Genomic DNA, 15,471 nt, shown 5'->3' with positions numbered 1-15,471 from the left:
TTGCATATTAATTTATTTGGAACAAATAAATTAATTACAATAAATCGTAGAATTTGATTTGTCGGAGAAAACGTATCGAATTCCATATTTTACTTCTCTTAATCGCATTATGTAGTCCTCTGTCATCAAAATACCATGGTGTTATGCCACTCGTGAGAACATTGCATAAATAACGGCTATCAAAAGAAAATCACTTTCTTGTCTCTTCTCCGACCAGTTCATCAATATTCGGGCCCATGCACCTGTTCCTGCACGTAACCCATCAAACACCCATCGGTTTCACTTTCACACCCACCCAATTTTCGCCGTTTCCTGCCTGGAATTTTCTTGACCGCCGAGTGCAACTGGCCCAGTTTCCAGCTGTTGCATAATCCGGGGACCAGACTGTCGTGACCGGAGTCACATTTCAACACCGCAAAGTCCGAATTCTTGCCCCGGTTTCACGCCCGGATCCCGGAATTTGATTTGGTGACTAACGCCGTTTTGTAACGACGCCCGGAGCCGGCCAAAGAGCAGTTTTATTTTGTCTTGGTGCAGTTTCGCCTTGTGCCATTATGGGGAAAGTGGATGTTACGCAAGAATCGGATTGGGACCGATTCGAATGTGGGATTTACACACATCACGAGTGACAATTTTCAAAATTGTGATTTTTACGAAAAAACGCGCAGTTGTCTGTTATAGTGGAACAATAAACTGTGGAAATGTCGGCGCAGTTATGGTAATTGTAAGTCATTAATTCGGAATTCCAAACTAGTTTTTCGGTTTTAAATATTCAGATTTGGAAATATTGATAATTAAGTTTTTTGGTGTTTTAACGGTTTGTTTGGTTCCACTTCGATTGTTAAATTGTTGAAACTGTCGCAGATCTAGGTTACAAAGAAAGGCTCTCAGAAATTAAAATTGTTTTTTTATTGGAAACATATCAGTCGTGCTGAAGAATGGGAAGAAAGTGAACGTAACAAGAAAAACCTTTATAAGTTTTATTTTGGACAATAAATTTTACAATATCCGATTTTATAACACTAATGGCCTTAAAGCATTTTTAATTGTATGCAAAAGATACGAAAACATAGTAGTAAAAGTTGAATGTGTCAGCAGTCAGTGCTGTTTAACATGGGAATATTTCGCCGAAATTATGCTGACAAAATGTAATTATGCAACAAGGAAGCTTTCAGAAAAAATTGTAAATATTGCAGCATCGTTTTCCTTGTACACCATAAAGTTTTACAAAAGATAATGGTGTCTTGACAAGGGTGACCCGAAAATATTTACGATACCGATCGATTCCTCTGAGAAAATACAGCCTGACTTCAATAAATCAATAAGCTTGAAGAGCCCTCAGTTTGGGGTAATTATAATAAAAAATTAATGGTGTACAAAGAAAACGTTACAATAAATAAAATGATACACAGGGTTTACAACGAAATACCTGACTTAATGTTTCGTTACATTTAAATAAATTATAATTACTCATGCGATTACAATTCATAAACAGGTGTTTGTAATTATTTACCTTAAATGAACGTACCTACATATCATAATTTTAATTAGAAACTCATTACTACATTGCATCACTTAATTGGTGTAAAAATACGTACTTGAACTTAAATAAAAGTTCACCAAGAAATAATTTTTCGCTTTTGTAGGAATAATTCTGTGGAAAACTGAATAAATAAATAAACTTCATCTTAACCTACCGGAGCTTGTATTCGGCACGTAATAAATAAAAGACTTGGTGCAAAACGAAAAATATTAATTACTAATTGCAACATAAAAAAATTCCAATTCAGTGTTGCGAAAAAATATTTTTCATTGGGTTTTACTGTCTTGAATATTTTTTTCTCCCAACGTTTAGTTATGTTCCATCAATCTCTTGCTCTTGATCTGCAGTAAATCATCGTTATAATATCCTCCTGACACATGCCCAGTTCTGCTTACACACAACAAGCCTGTTATTAATTCCCCATTGTTCTCCTGCTGTTACACTTCAGGACCGGCGATCGGAACCCAATAAAAATTTTAAAATTTATGAGAAGCGAAAGTGACCCACAAATGGCAGAATGCAAAATTTTTTCTTTATTTATGAACCGTTTCGTAATGAGCGATTTATATCAATTTGAAAATTTTACAGGAACTCATAAATCATTCACGGAAAAAATATTATGACAACCTTTTAGACGTTTCCGTTTGGATTTGCGCGACCTAGTGGCAAATCAATCATCTCTGATTAGTAATTGAGAAATTTCCACACAAAAGCCTTTGAACAATGCCTCGCTGACGTCTTATTCGAACACTCTGTACAGAGCGTGGGCTCGAAGAAAGCGATATGGCGCTTGTGTAACTCCAAGGTTGGGGCCAAAGTTGCCATAAAATGGGGTTCTGGCCAATTTTTGCCCCGTTTTTGTGTTTACTTAGCGCCGGATTGTGTGGGATGGTATTAAGCTTGCTCTTGACACGGATTCGGGGACTCGGATCAGTCTCGTTTGATTGAAATAAACAAATAAATCGGTGCTTTATTCTTGCAATTCAGCGGTTGTGGGAACTCGTTGTGCAAAATGCGTCCATTATCGCTTATTATGAAAGAAACCGAAAGTGCTAAGTGGAAAATATTCACACCAACTTCAAATGATATTTCAGATCTAACGATATTAGTTTATGTTGCTTCAGAAATGTGCTAGCGATTTACGAAATCGGAAAATTTAGGTTGAATGCCCTTTTCAATCGTAATGGTAACAGACACTCATTTTACACCTTCCTACACTCACAAACGCCCACGCAGTTGATAACTGTCGGAACAATTAATAATTTATGAAAATAAAACGAGAAAAAATATTAAAATAAAGGTATTGGTGAAATAGTCTTCAGAATTTCCGCCCAGTTCCCTTGAAATAAATTGCGAAATTTGAAAAATGAAAATTTCTAAGACCACCTCATGATATGTAAAGGTCGTTCAATAATAGAAATGTGGAGAACAATTCAAATTTGCTTTGGGATATTTTGATAAACTAGTTTTGCATTAAAGTAATGCAATAATGAGAAGAAAAAAAAATCGAATTTTCGTTTGCTTATTTCCAGATTGTTCCATATTCCAATTTCCCTTATTTGGTAGTTTATCTCGCACTTATTTGAATAATAACTTGTTAAGTTTTCTGTAAAGTTAAATGGGTTATGGCCGTAAATTCATCACTTTTTGACAAATTATACTATTTATCTATTATGCTAATCTGATCTGATCAGCTAACGAAAGCTTTGACACGCATAATTTGTAACCTTTGTCCCCAAAATCCCCCAGCATCATTAATTCTTAAATACAATTTTTCCACGTGAGTAGTTTCCGACAAAACGAAACCGCTAAAAATTGCAGACGAGAACTAGACGATTACTACTTGTCGATTAATTACAACCTAAAGCGCTTTAACCGCAAGTCCCACGTCAGTAAAATTCCCTATGATTTTTTAGCATTATTTATTAATCGATAATAATCAAGTAAATGACTTGTCTTAGTCACTTGGTCTTATTTCTTCACTCACTTAGCATTTTAAGGCAATATGTCAATCGGCATAAATGGACTGTTGTCCACAAGTAACAAATCATGAAGTCGCTTTGAATATCTCATTACCGTGGCTCGCGTCCCAAATAAAACAGTTAATAAAACTGATTAGAAATTATAAAATTACTAAATCAATCATTGGGCGTAATTATGGGTAAATTTATGGCCAGCGTTTGACGGGAAATAGATCACGTCTAATGGCTAAAAATCGTAAAACGAAAATGTTGACACTTTTAAATCAGATTATTTTACAATTAGCTGTACTTTCATTTACAAATATCGACAAATAAATTTTTAAGCCGCTCCGTCCTTGATCTTAATTGCATATTATCGATCCATATTTTCAAATAAATGGACATTAGACGGATATTCAGTTGGCCGTCAATCATTAAAAGATGTTGGGCTGGGCCACATTATGAAACAAATATTGTATAAGTCGCCGGCTTTCATATTCTTATTTAATTTATTTTCTTTTCTCGCTTGATTTGCATAAATGGAAATGCGGCCTAGATACGCGATATAGGTCACAAGCAGGACTCAGGATCATCAGCATTTGGTGACATTTGCTGCAGGATCTTGCCAATCACTGCATATTAATGAGGCGGCTAATGAAGGAAATGCCAGTTATTACGCGATGTTTTTCTCAAAATGCAAATGATTTTTCATTTGCAATTTTCATGTAGTCTTGCAGTCAAGACGATAAATCTACTCCAAGTACATTTACCTAGTTTTTAGATAAAACTGGATACTGTTAATAGTTTTAGCACCTTGGATGGGGTCGTACTAGAGGAAAACAAAGGCTGGTTGATAAGAACTTATTTATGAATTCCAAATTTAAACGAATTTTTTGATCGTGTCATGGTTTAGCTTTCAGGAACCTTTACCTCTTAATTGATACAGAATTTGTAATATTTTTTCAAGTGAGTAGTATTATGTCCTCAAAATAGTTTTAGGGAACTACTGACTGCGCCAATTAAGTTTGTAATAAACAAAACTGGGTTTACATTTTTTTTTAATAGCTGGTTTGGATGGAGTCGTACTAGAGGAAAACAAAGGCTGGTTGATAAGAACTTATTTATGAATTCCAAATTTAAACGAATTTTTTGATCGTGTCATGGTTTAGTTTTCAGGAACCTTTACCTCTTAATTGATACAGAATTTGTAATATTTTTTTAAGCAAGTAGTATTATGTCCACAAAATAGTTTTAGAGAACTACTGACTGCGCCAGTTACGTTTATAACAAACAAAACTCGGTTTACATTTTTTTTAATAGCTGGTTTGGATGGGGTCGTACTAGAGGAAAACAAAGGCTGGTTGATAAGAACTTATTTATGAATTCCAAATTTAAACGAATTTTTTGATCATGTCATGGTTTAGCTTTCAGGAACCTTTACCTCTTAATTGATACAGAATTTGTAATATTTTTTTAAGCGAGTAGTATTATGTCCTCAAAATAGTTTTAGGGAACTACTGACTGCGCCAATTAAGTTTGTAATAAACGAAACCCGGTTTATATTTTTTTTAATAGCTGGTTTGGATGGAGTCGTACTAGAGAAAAACAAAGGCTGGTTGATAAGAACTTATTTATGAATTCCAAATTTAAACGAATTTTTTGATCGTGTCATGGTTTAGCTTTCAGGAACCTTTACCTCTTAATTGATACAAAATTTGTAATATTTTTTTAAGCGAGTAGTATTATGTCCTCAAAATAGTTTTAGGGAACTACTGACTGCGCCAATTACGTTTGTAACAAACAAAACTCGGTTTACATTTTTTTAATAGCTGGTTTGGATGAAGTACTAGAAAAAAACAAAGGCTGGTTGATAATAACTTATTTATGAATTTCAAATTGAAACGAATTTTTTTATCTTGTCATGATTTAGCTTTCACGAATTTTTAACTCTTAATTGATACAGAATTTGTAATATTTTTTTAAGCAAGTAGTATTATGTCCAAAAAATCGTTTTAGGTGCGCCAATTACGTTTATAACAAACAAAACTCGGTTTACATTTTTTTTAATAGCTGGTTTGGATGGAGCGTACTAGAGGAAAACAATGGCTGGTTGATAATAACTTATTTATGAATTTCAAATTTAAACGAATTTTTTTATCTTGTCATGATTTAGCTTTCACGAATTTTTAACTCTTAATTGATACAGAATTTGTAATATTTTTTTAAGCAAGTAGTATTATGTTCACAAAATAGTTTTAGAGAACTACTGACTGCGCCAATTAAGTTTGTAACAAACAAAACTCGGTTTGCATTTTTTTTAATAGCTGGTTTGGATGGGGTTGTACTAGAAGAAATCAAAGGCTGGTTGATAAGAACTTATTTATGAATTCCAAATTTAAACGAATTTTTTGATCGTGTCATAGTTTAGCTTTCAGGAACCTTTACCTCTTAATTGATACAGAATTTGTAATATTTTTTAAGCGAGTAGTATTATGTCCATAAAATAGTTTTAGGGAACTACTGACTGCGCCAATTACGTTTGTAACAAACAAAACTCGGTTTACATTTTTTTTAATAGCTGGTTTGGATGGAGTCGTACTAGAGAAAAACAAAGCTTGGTTGATAAGAACTTATTTATGAATTCCAAATTTAAACGAATTTTTTGATCGTGTCATAGTTTAGCTTTCAGGAACCTTTACCTCTTAATTGATACAGAATTTGTAATATTTTTTAAGCGAATAGTATTATGTCCATAAAATAGTTTTAGGGAACTACTGACTGCGCCAATTAAGTTTGTAACAAACAAAACTCGATTTACATTTTTTTAATAGCTGGTTTGGATGAGGTCGTACTAGAGGAAAATAAAGGCTGGTTGATAAGAACTTATTTATGAATTCCAAATTTAAACGAATTTTTTGATCGTGTCATGGTTTAGCTTTCAGGAACCTTTACCTCTTCATTGATACAGAATTTGTAATATTTTTTAAACGAGTAGTATTATGTCCATAAAATAGTTTTAGGGAACTACTGACTGCGCCAATTACGATTGTAACAAACAAAACTCGGTTCACATTTTTTTTAATAGCTGGTTTGGATGGGGTCGTACTAGAGGAAAACAAAGGCTGGTTGATAAGAATTTATTTATGAATTCCAAATTTAAACGAATTTTTTGATCGTGTCATGGTTTAGCTTTCTGGAACCTTTACCTCTCAATTGATACAGAATTTGTAATATTTTTTTAAGCGAGTCCACAAAATAGTTTTAGAGAACTACTGACTGCGCCAATTACGTTTGTAAGAAACAAAACTCGGTTTACATTTTTTTAATAGCAGGTTTGGATGGAGTCGTACTAGAGGAAAACAAAGGCTGGTTGATAAGAACTTATTTATGAATTCTAAATTTAAACGAATTTTTTGATCGTGTCATGGTTTAGCTTGCAGGAACCTTTACCTATTAATTGATACAGAATTTGTAATATTTTTTTAAGCGAGTCCACAAAATAGTTTTAGAGAACTACTGACTGCGCCAATTACGTTTGAAAAAAACAAAACTCGGTTTACATTTTTTTAATAGCTGGTTTGGTAGTGATCTGACTATAATCTAATTACGAAAGCCAATTTCATTTCTCCAACACAATTAAATGAGCTTTTATATTTAATTGTTGCAGGACAATGCAGCGACATTGCACTACTTTCTGTTAATTTGCCCGACCACATTTATTCAAAACTCCTGTTAATTTATGCAATTTGCACCGGTGTTATTACTAATTTATTGCGTACTTGTATGCCGGATTCGAGTCGGGTCCTTGGCCTAAACAATCCGAGTGTCTCACGAAAATCCAAAACTAGATCGGATCACCTTCGATCAGTAAAATAAACAAGTTTAACAACCGTAACAGTAAAAATAGCGAAATTGTCTACTGGCCGCAGACTATTATGTCACGGTGTCTTAAGAAGTGGATGGAATCGACTTAATTACCTGACCATCGCATCGTACGCATGACTGCCACTCACTTGAGCATGAAATTGGCGTCTGTGTACGCTTTCCAGAAGAGTAATTTTTCGTCTGAACTTGATTTTTGAATAAATAATGACTTGTTTTGATCCAATAAGGAACCGATTTGGCTCTAAGCCATGATTTATGTCTCAAATTAATAAATTCAATCACCAGCGACAATAAGCGCGTGTAATTACAACTCACTTCAGCAACCGACATCTGTATTAATGAGTTATTGATCAGAATCTGGAGCAGCATTGTTCAAAATCAATAAATTATCGCGATTTGTTTTTTCTAATAGCTTCTTGTGCAATGTGGATTTTAGTGAAAGGTGGCTTATTTTTATACCGCGTCCAGACTTGGTCTGCCAGTAGGAGAGATTGTTCCAAAAATTGGGAAAATTCAGTGCAAACGATAAAACTATAATTACAACATTTGTTTTTCGAAAATGCTAGTTTCGTTAAAAATACGTAATCGACTGAACTAATTGTAAACACACCAGGTGGACGCGTAAATTGCCTAAGTGGAACACTGTGACATTTTTAGTGATAGAATTATCCTGTCAACAAGAAGTTATTGCTAGTTGGTCATTTGCACACGCGGGAAAGGTGTTTTTACGTTGTTTTAATTAGAACAATTAGATAGTGGCAAAAGTCTTGTTAAAAAAAGACTTTATTAGGCAAATACCAGTTTTTTATCTTATAAAAATAAATAATATAATTGTTATTAGTGTCAAAAATTAATTAAGCAAATTTATGTGCCTAATAAATTAACGCAACAAAATATAAAAAATGCTCCAGTTTATTGCTGAATTGTAATCAAAATTTTTAATATTACACATGTTTTCATAAAAACGGTAATAAGCTATTTCCAGCTGAAGGCGTGGCATCCCTAACTCTCCTGCATCGTATTAAAAACACGTTTAATTAATGCGGCCCTGCTCTTTCGGAAAAATAATTATTTCAAAGAAATTAATTAAGGCAGTAACTTAAGGTCGCGGCGAAAGCTCGCAGGATTGTAGGAGTGAGTTTGACCAAAATGGATTATTTCGGAAAGTGGGTCACTTTTGGCAACTTTTGAAACAATAAATAGACGAGATATGTGGCGATACAATCGGTTCTAGTTGTGATTTATAAAGGTTGTTGCCACATTCTGTCTTTTGTTTGTTGGAAGAAATGATCAATTGTTGGCATGTTGTGATCAAGGATAGAAAAATTTAAGTTGAATGCCACCGAGCGACCTTGCTGGTCGTTCTAGGATGATTCATTGAAAATATAACAAGTCATTTTCAAAATTAGAAAAGGTCACTTTCGCCGGCTTCCCCTTAGGACGACTGTAATTGCGGATATTTTATTTTGCAACTCGAAACAATGGCTTAGATAATTTTGATAAAATATTCAAAGTTATGGACGCCCAAATTGATTGGCGTTCGACAGATTGTATCTAATTGTGCGTTCATTCAGAAAATTGGGTCATTGTTTGTTTTCAGGGTGTGGTGTTCAGTTTTGCACCTCAACCTCCACATTTCAGCGGCAAACGTAAGCCCATTTTGCTCGTGAGAAAGTTACCGAATTGAATAAAAAACACGCAACCTGTAATTTTATATGACAAAACCTGTATCTAGCTCATCGTAAGTGTATTAAGTAGAAAGCGTTTAAAATTAATTTGAACTATTAGACGCTTCTTGTCATTTTGTAATCTGAAATCTTTAGGAATTACGAAACTGCACTATAATGATCAGGAAAGTGCAAGCTGTCCCTAAAACACTCAAAATCGTCGATCGTTCTATATCGAAGAAATTCGCAGCCGAAAATTTGGGCAAATGTTGGGAGACGAAATTACTGAACTCGTAAAGTTCTTGTTTTTCTTCCATCGTGGCTGTCTGACAATACCACCGCATTTCATAAGTCAAGACAAGACTTTTCTGGGCTTCTTTAACCACACAGTCACACAAGATAATCAAAGACAGTAAACAAACCTGAAATATGTTACTTAAATTTTCGTTGTTTTGAATGAAACACTAACAAAATTTTTCCCAACTCTGAGGATATTTAAAACGGCCAAGTGGACGAAAGTCACGTTGGTTTTTTCGTACATGATCGTATCAACATTGTCGAGGAAATCCAAAGTTGCGAAAAAAATCAGAAAGGCAATGGGCCAGCCAAACGCACTATTGTAAAAGTTTACAGTTTGGTTCAAAATTTGGGCCAAAGTTTCCGTCCTCCGGACCAAAAATAAATGATTCCGTGACATGTTATCCAAAATCACACGGTTCAGTTCCTTGTACCTCATCAAAATCATGTCAGTTATCAGATACAGTAGCAATTGATAAAAAAAGTGTATGTAATTTTGGAAATACTCAACCGTGTGACGACACAAAAAATCAAAAACTGATTTCTCAGTTTGGACACAAATGCTGTAGATTATAACAACGCCATAGGCCAGATGGACTCCAAAAAAGGCGTAATAATAGTAACAATATCTTTTGGTCTTTTTGATTTTTGCACAACTTTCGAGATTTTTCAATAATCGGGTCCAAGTCCGGCGTTTGTAGAAAGTTGTTACCACAATTACGTAATAATTGAAGCAATACAAAGACGCTTCTTTGAAAAACATGAGAACGATTTTTATGTGTATTTCATTGCGGTGGAAGCTTTTACTGTAGATCGAAACCACCACTCCAATTGAAAGTGCAAGGAAAAACGCAACAGCGTAGAATTTTTGGATGAAAGTTTGCTTTTCAAGTTTTATAGAACGTGGAGTCAAAGCGAAAAATTTGCCAATTGTGAACATTATTTGTAACAACTGGAAATCCATTTCTAGACTTCAAACCCGTGTGTGTAAAGTGGAAAATGATCGGTAAAAGTATCTACAGCGAAAAGCAATTTAAAGCTTGTATTAATTCTATATTAAGCCACATTTTACAGAACAATGTGTTTTTTGTGCCTAATAAGCTTCGTTATATTGATAACAAACTTAAAGCTTTTTAGATTAAAAAAAATGTAATGGTCTGAAATGCAAAAGTTTCTTTTTCGTGTTTTTTTTCAAAAAATTTTTAAAAAATATTCGCCCCCTTGAATTCTCTTTATTAATTTTCTTATATTTTTATCAATAACGTACTTACTTTACTGTCATTAGTACAATGTATCCAAAAATCAAGTGCTCATCAAGTCGACTATGGAATTTAAATTCATGTGCCGCTTTGTTCACATGGTTATTGTAGTTTCAGTACTGTCATCTCTGTCAAATTATTGAATAAATTTTTTACTCATTTTTTTTCCATTTTTAAGCAAAGTTGTTTCAAATGCAGGGTTTGTTTTTATTTGTGTTTTATATTTTTTAGATTTGAAGCCTTTTTACTTTATTTTGACGGATCTGCCACTTTGACGGCATTTACAATTTAAACTAAGCGGCACATTACGTTCAAATTTCACAGGTGACTTGATGAACGACCATTTTTGAACACATTGTATAATACAAATCAAAAAAAAAAGAAAATATTAAATGCGAATAAATAGCTAATTAATTTTCAGTGTAGATTTTTATTTGAAAATTATCTTAATAAAAGAATAATCTGAGAAGTTGTTGCTGAAAGGGACAGCTTATCTTATAGGTCTATTTTTTAAATTTAGTTTTCCACACGTTTATCAAACAGAAATTTTGTTTACAAATTCAAATCCTCTGGAAAAATTCATTTACTACCAAATAACTCATGATTTTGACTTTAATACTTAAACGATTACCATGTTTATCAAGCACCTCCATATAAAAAACTTGTTTATTTTTAAACTGTTTATTTTTTTCAAAAACCCACGTAGTTTAAATTAAAACATTGCAATTTTGTAAAATTGCGAGTGCAATTAGGGCAGGATTCTTTTCAACACCCGATAAGTAAAGGACACAGTAAAACACATTTACGTATAGAAAATTATTATTAACGATTTCACGAAACAGTGAATTACAATGGAAACTAAAAATAAACAACAGCAAAGAAGAGATCATCCCGTGGACACGTCCAACTTTCTTTCAAATTGGCTATTTTGGTAAGACTTAATTTTTGCAAGATCTACTAAATTCGCAATTAGCTGGGTATTGCCAGTTGTTGGCAAAGCAACCAAAACCGCAATCACCGAAGACTCACTTTACGCAACACCGGGAAACTGTCAGGCGAGAGTTTGTGCCGAAAAACTGGAAAAATTTTGGTTTCTTGAGCTGAAAGGGAAAAACCCATCGCTCACGCGTGCAATAATGAAAAGTTACGGTTTTCGATTTTTCTTTTACGGTTGTTTGTTCTTTCCCGTGGATCTTGCATCACGGTGACTACCTTTTTATTTATCTATCTTATAAACGCAAATTTTTAGTTTGTTCCAACCATATTATTTGCAAAAATTACTCGACTACTATACTCTAAGTCAGAAAGGAGTGACTCAAAACGATGCGCTTTTCTCCGCATTGATGATTGTTTTGTTTCCGTTTCTTCGCCTTGTTACTTTTCATACATACGTGGCTGCTAGCAAAATTCTGGGAATGAAGGCAAAAGTCGCATGTTCTTCCCTCATTTATAGAAAGTGTCTCCAATTGAAGAAAAATCATTTACAAAGAGTGACCACAGGACAGTTAATTAATCTTCTCAGTAACGATGTTCGTAGGTTTGATTGTTGTGATCTTATTAATTTTGTGTGGATCGGGCCGGCGGAAGTTCTTATTGGAATTTTTTACGTGGACGTCACTATAGGACGTGCTGCCACAAGTGGTGTTCTTGTTTTAATTTTGTGTTTCTTCCTCCAGTGTGAGTACTGTAGGTACGAGCGAAACCGGTAGAAATAAAACTAATTCTTGTAGTATTTATCTCGAAACACAATTCTGTCGTTAGGAGACGTATTGCCGAAAAAACAGACCACAGAATAGGCCTAATAAATGACCTTATCAGTGGTATGCAAATTATCAAAATGTATGCTTGGGAAAAACCATTCACAAAATTGATTTCAATTGCTAGAAGGTGAGTCGTTATAATTTGGCAAAAAGCTAAATCAGTTTGCCCCAGTTTAGAGCTCAAGGAGATAAAGACAGCAACTTACATGTTTATTTTAAACGATTCGTTCAAACACACTGTGGTCAAAATCATTATCCTTTTGGGAGTGTCCTTAGCTGCACTGACAGGACTCCCGTTAACACCCCAATACTTCTTCGCAATGGCGAGTACTTTCGAGAATTTGAAAATGGCCATAACTCTGTGCACACCACTTGCAATCACCCAACTCTCAGAACTGAAAACTACAATACTCCGCATTCAGAAATTTTTGCTAACTGAGTGCCACTCCAAAGAGTTTCAAATCAAAGAAGCTGCAACTCTTGGCATTGAAATCAAAAATTTGGGCGTCAAGTGGGATAATTCACACGATTTTGTGTTAAAAAACCTAACTTTGACTGCCACTTGTGGGCAACTTACCGGTATAGTTGGTCCTGCAGGTGGCGGTAAGTCCACACTCTTGCAAACAATAATCAAAGAAACGAAAATAATCAATGGAACTGTTTCACTGAAAGGACGTATTTCGTACGCTTCGCAAGAAGCTTGGATTTTTTCGGCCAGTGTCAGACAAAACATTCTTTTCGGTGAGGCAATGGATGAGGAAAAGTACCGAAAAGTGCTCAAAGTGTGTGCTTTGGAACACGATCTAGCGTTGTTTCCTTACGGTGATAACACACTAGTTGGGGAAAGGGGAATTATGTTGAGTGGAGGGCAAAAAGCTCGGATTAACTTGGCCAGGAGTGTCTACAGAGACGCTGATATTTATCTCCTGGATGATCCCTTATCGGCTGTTGATGCCCAAGTAGCTCGGATAATTTTCAAAGAGTGCGTGCAAAACTATTTGAAAGACAAGTGTGTTGTTTTGGTGACCCACCAAGTGAGTTACCTTCAAAAAGCCACAAAAATATACTCCTTGACAGAGGGGAGACTTGAATGTATTGAACAGTTAGAGCAAAGTGGTTTCGCGGAATCAAACCCCCAGTCACACTTTTTGCAAAGCCAAGTTGTACCGACTGAAGTTAATAAGGAAGAGTTCGGAAATTTAAAAACTGGACACGTCTATAAAACGTATTTCACAGTCGGGGGAAAATTATTGTTTGTTTTTGTAATGTTAACTTTTGTTCTAATTCAAGTGGTGGGGAACTGCCAGGACTATTTCCTCAGTTTTTGGCTCAACTTACGACAAAATTCTTTGCCTGATCATAGTTGGTACAATTTTTTCTCAAACGAAAATTGCTTGCTCCTTTACGGTGTTTTCCTATTAGCACTGATTTTGATTATTTTTATAAACTCTTGGTTGTTTGTTAGTTATACTAAAAAAGCGTCCTCTCGCTTGCATAACAAGATGCTGACAAATGTAGCCCATGCCGATATGAAATTTTTTCATAATAATGCCAGTGGTAGAATCCTCAATAGATTTTCAATGGACATTGGATGTATTGATCAAGCAATCCCACTATCTTTGGTGTGGTTCTTACCGTCACTTTTAATTTGTATCGGGAATTGTTTGCTAGTTTGCGTTTTAAATTATTGGATGGTTCTTCCAACAATCATTTTGATTCCTAGCTATTACTGCCTAGGGGTCGTGTTTATGCCAGTTTTAAAGTCGGCAAAAAGGACTGAAGGAATAAGTAAGAGCTAGACGCTAGACCAAACATTTCTAAATTTAATTTTTGGAAAATTTCAGCACGTAGCCCAATTTTCAGTCATTTGACTGCGACTCTTCAAGGTCTAGCAACTATCAAAGCGTTCAATGCGCAAGACACACTTCTGAAAGAGTTTGAAGACCACCAAAATCTTCACATTTCTGCTCAGCACTTGGTCATCAACATCTACGCTTTGCTAAGTTTTATCGCTGATTTTATTTGCAATTTTTACGTCGCGTTGATTATTTTTGGATTTTTCTTGCTGGGCGAAGGTTTGTGTAAAATAATGAGCTGGGTAAATGTATAAAAACAATTCGTAGGGGCGCAGGTTGCTAATGTCGGTTTGGCAATCCATTTAGGGATTTACGTCGTGTCTTTAATTGCATTTGTCATGATAACTTTGAGTAATTTGGATAGTGAAATAACTTCGGTCGAACGCGTTTTGGATTACACACAATTACCGCCAGAGTTAGACGGGACAATACCTCCCCCAAAGGCATGGCCAAGTCAAGGCCGAATAACATTTCGATCAGTCTCTCTCAAATATTCACCCACTGAACCCCCTGTTCTCAAAAAAGTCAGTTTTACCATCGAACCGGGCGAAAAAATTGGCATAGTTGGGAGGACAGGTGCCGGAAAATCCTCTCTGGTTTCCACACTTTTCCGCCTGTTCCCATTTGAGGGAACGATTTTGATCGACAACATCGATACCAAATCGATTCCACTCAAAGACCTCCGTTCCAAAATCTCCGTCATTCCGCAAGACCCAGTGTTATTTTTGGGAACTTTGCGGAAAAATTTGGACCCGTTTGATGAATTTACCGACGCTGAGTTGTGGTCGGCCCTTGAGGACGTTGAACTGAAAAGTGTGGTTCGGGACTTGGACAGTGAGGTTTCAGAAGGGGGTTCGAACTTTAGTGTTGGACAGAAGCAACTGCTTTGCCTGGTTAGAGCAATGCTGAGAAGGAACAAAATTGTGGTTTTGGATGAAGCTACGGCTAATATCGACCTCAAGACAGACGTGTTGATTCAATCAGCAATCAGACGCAAGTTTCATAAGGCGACAGTTTTAACAGTTGCTCACCGGTTGAATACTGTGATGGATTCAGACAGAATTTTAGTGATGAATGATGGGGTTGTCGTAGAGTTTGGGAGTCCAAAAGTTTTGCTAGAAGACGTCAATGGGTTCTTTTACCAGTACTGTGTAAACAGCAATAAAATGACTAAAGCTTAACAAGTTGTTTATTATTTTTGACCTCATTAGGAATGCATAATTATCCATACATTTTAACTTTA

The 15,471-nt window shown here is 35.1% G+C and overlaps 1 protein-coding gene across 1 annotated transcript; it reads left to right on the top strand.

Moving 5' to 3' along the window:
• Positions 1-11,131: 11,131 nt before the first annotated feature.
• LOC658521 (probable multidrug resistance-associated protein lethal(2)03659) lies at positions 11,132-15,416 on the top strand. Its single transcript, XM_015982567.2, has 7 exons — positions 11,132-11,543; positions 11,586-11,816; positions 11,862-12,289; positions 12,343-12,499; positions 12,545-14,160; positions 14,217-14,447; positions 14,496-15,416. The coding sequence occupies exons 1-7, from the start codon at positions 11,464-11,466 to the stop codon at positions 15,407-15,409; spliced, it is 3,657 nt and encodes a 1,218-aa protein (XP_015838053.1). The 5' UTR covers positions 11,132-11,463; the 3' UTR covers positions 15,410-15,416.
• Positions 15,417-15,471: the final 55 nt, after the last annotated feature.

This window comes from Tribolium castaneum, chromosome 6, assembly GCF_031307605.1.
Source record: "Tribolium castaneum strain GA2 chromosome 6, icTriCast1.1, whole genome shotgun sequence".
Taxonomy (NCBI): Eukaryota; Metazoa; Arthropoda; class Insecta; order Coleoptera; family Tenebrionidae; genus Tribolium; species Tribolium castaneum.
The sequence above is the reverse complement of the archived record's forward strand: the minus strand, read 5'-3'. Positions and strand labels throughout refer to the sequence as shown.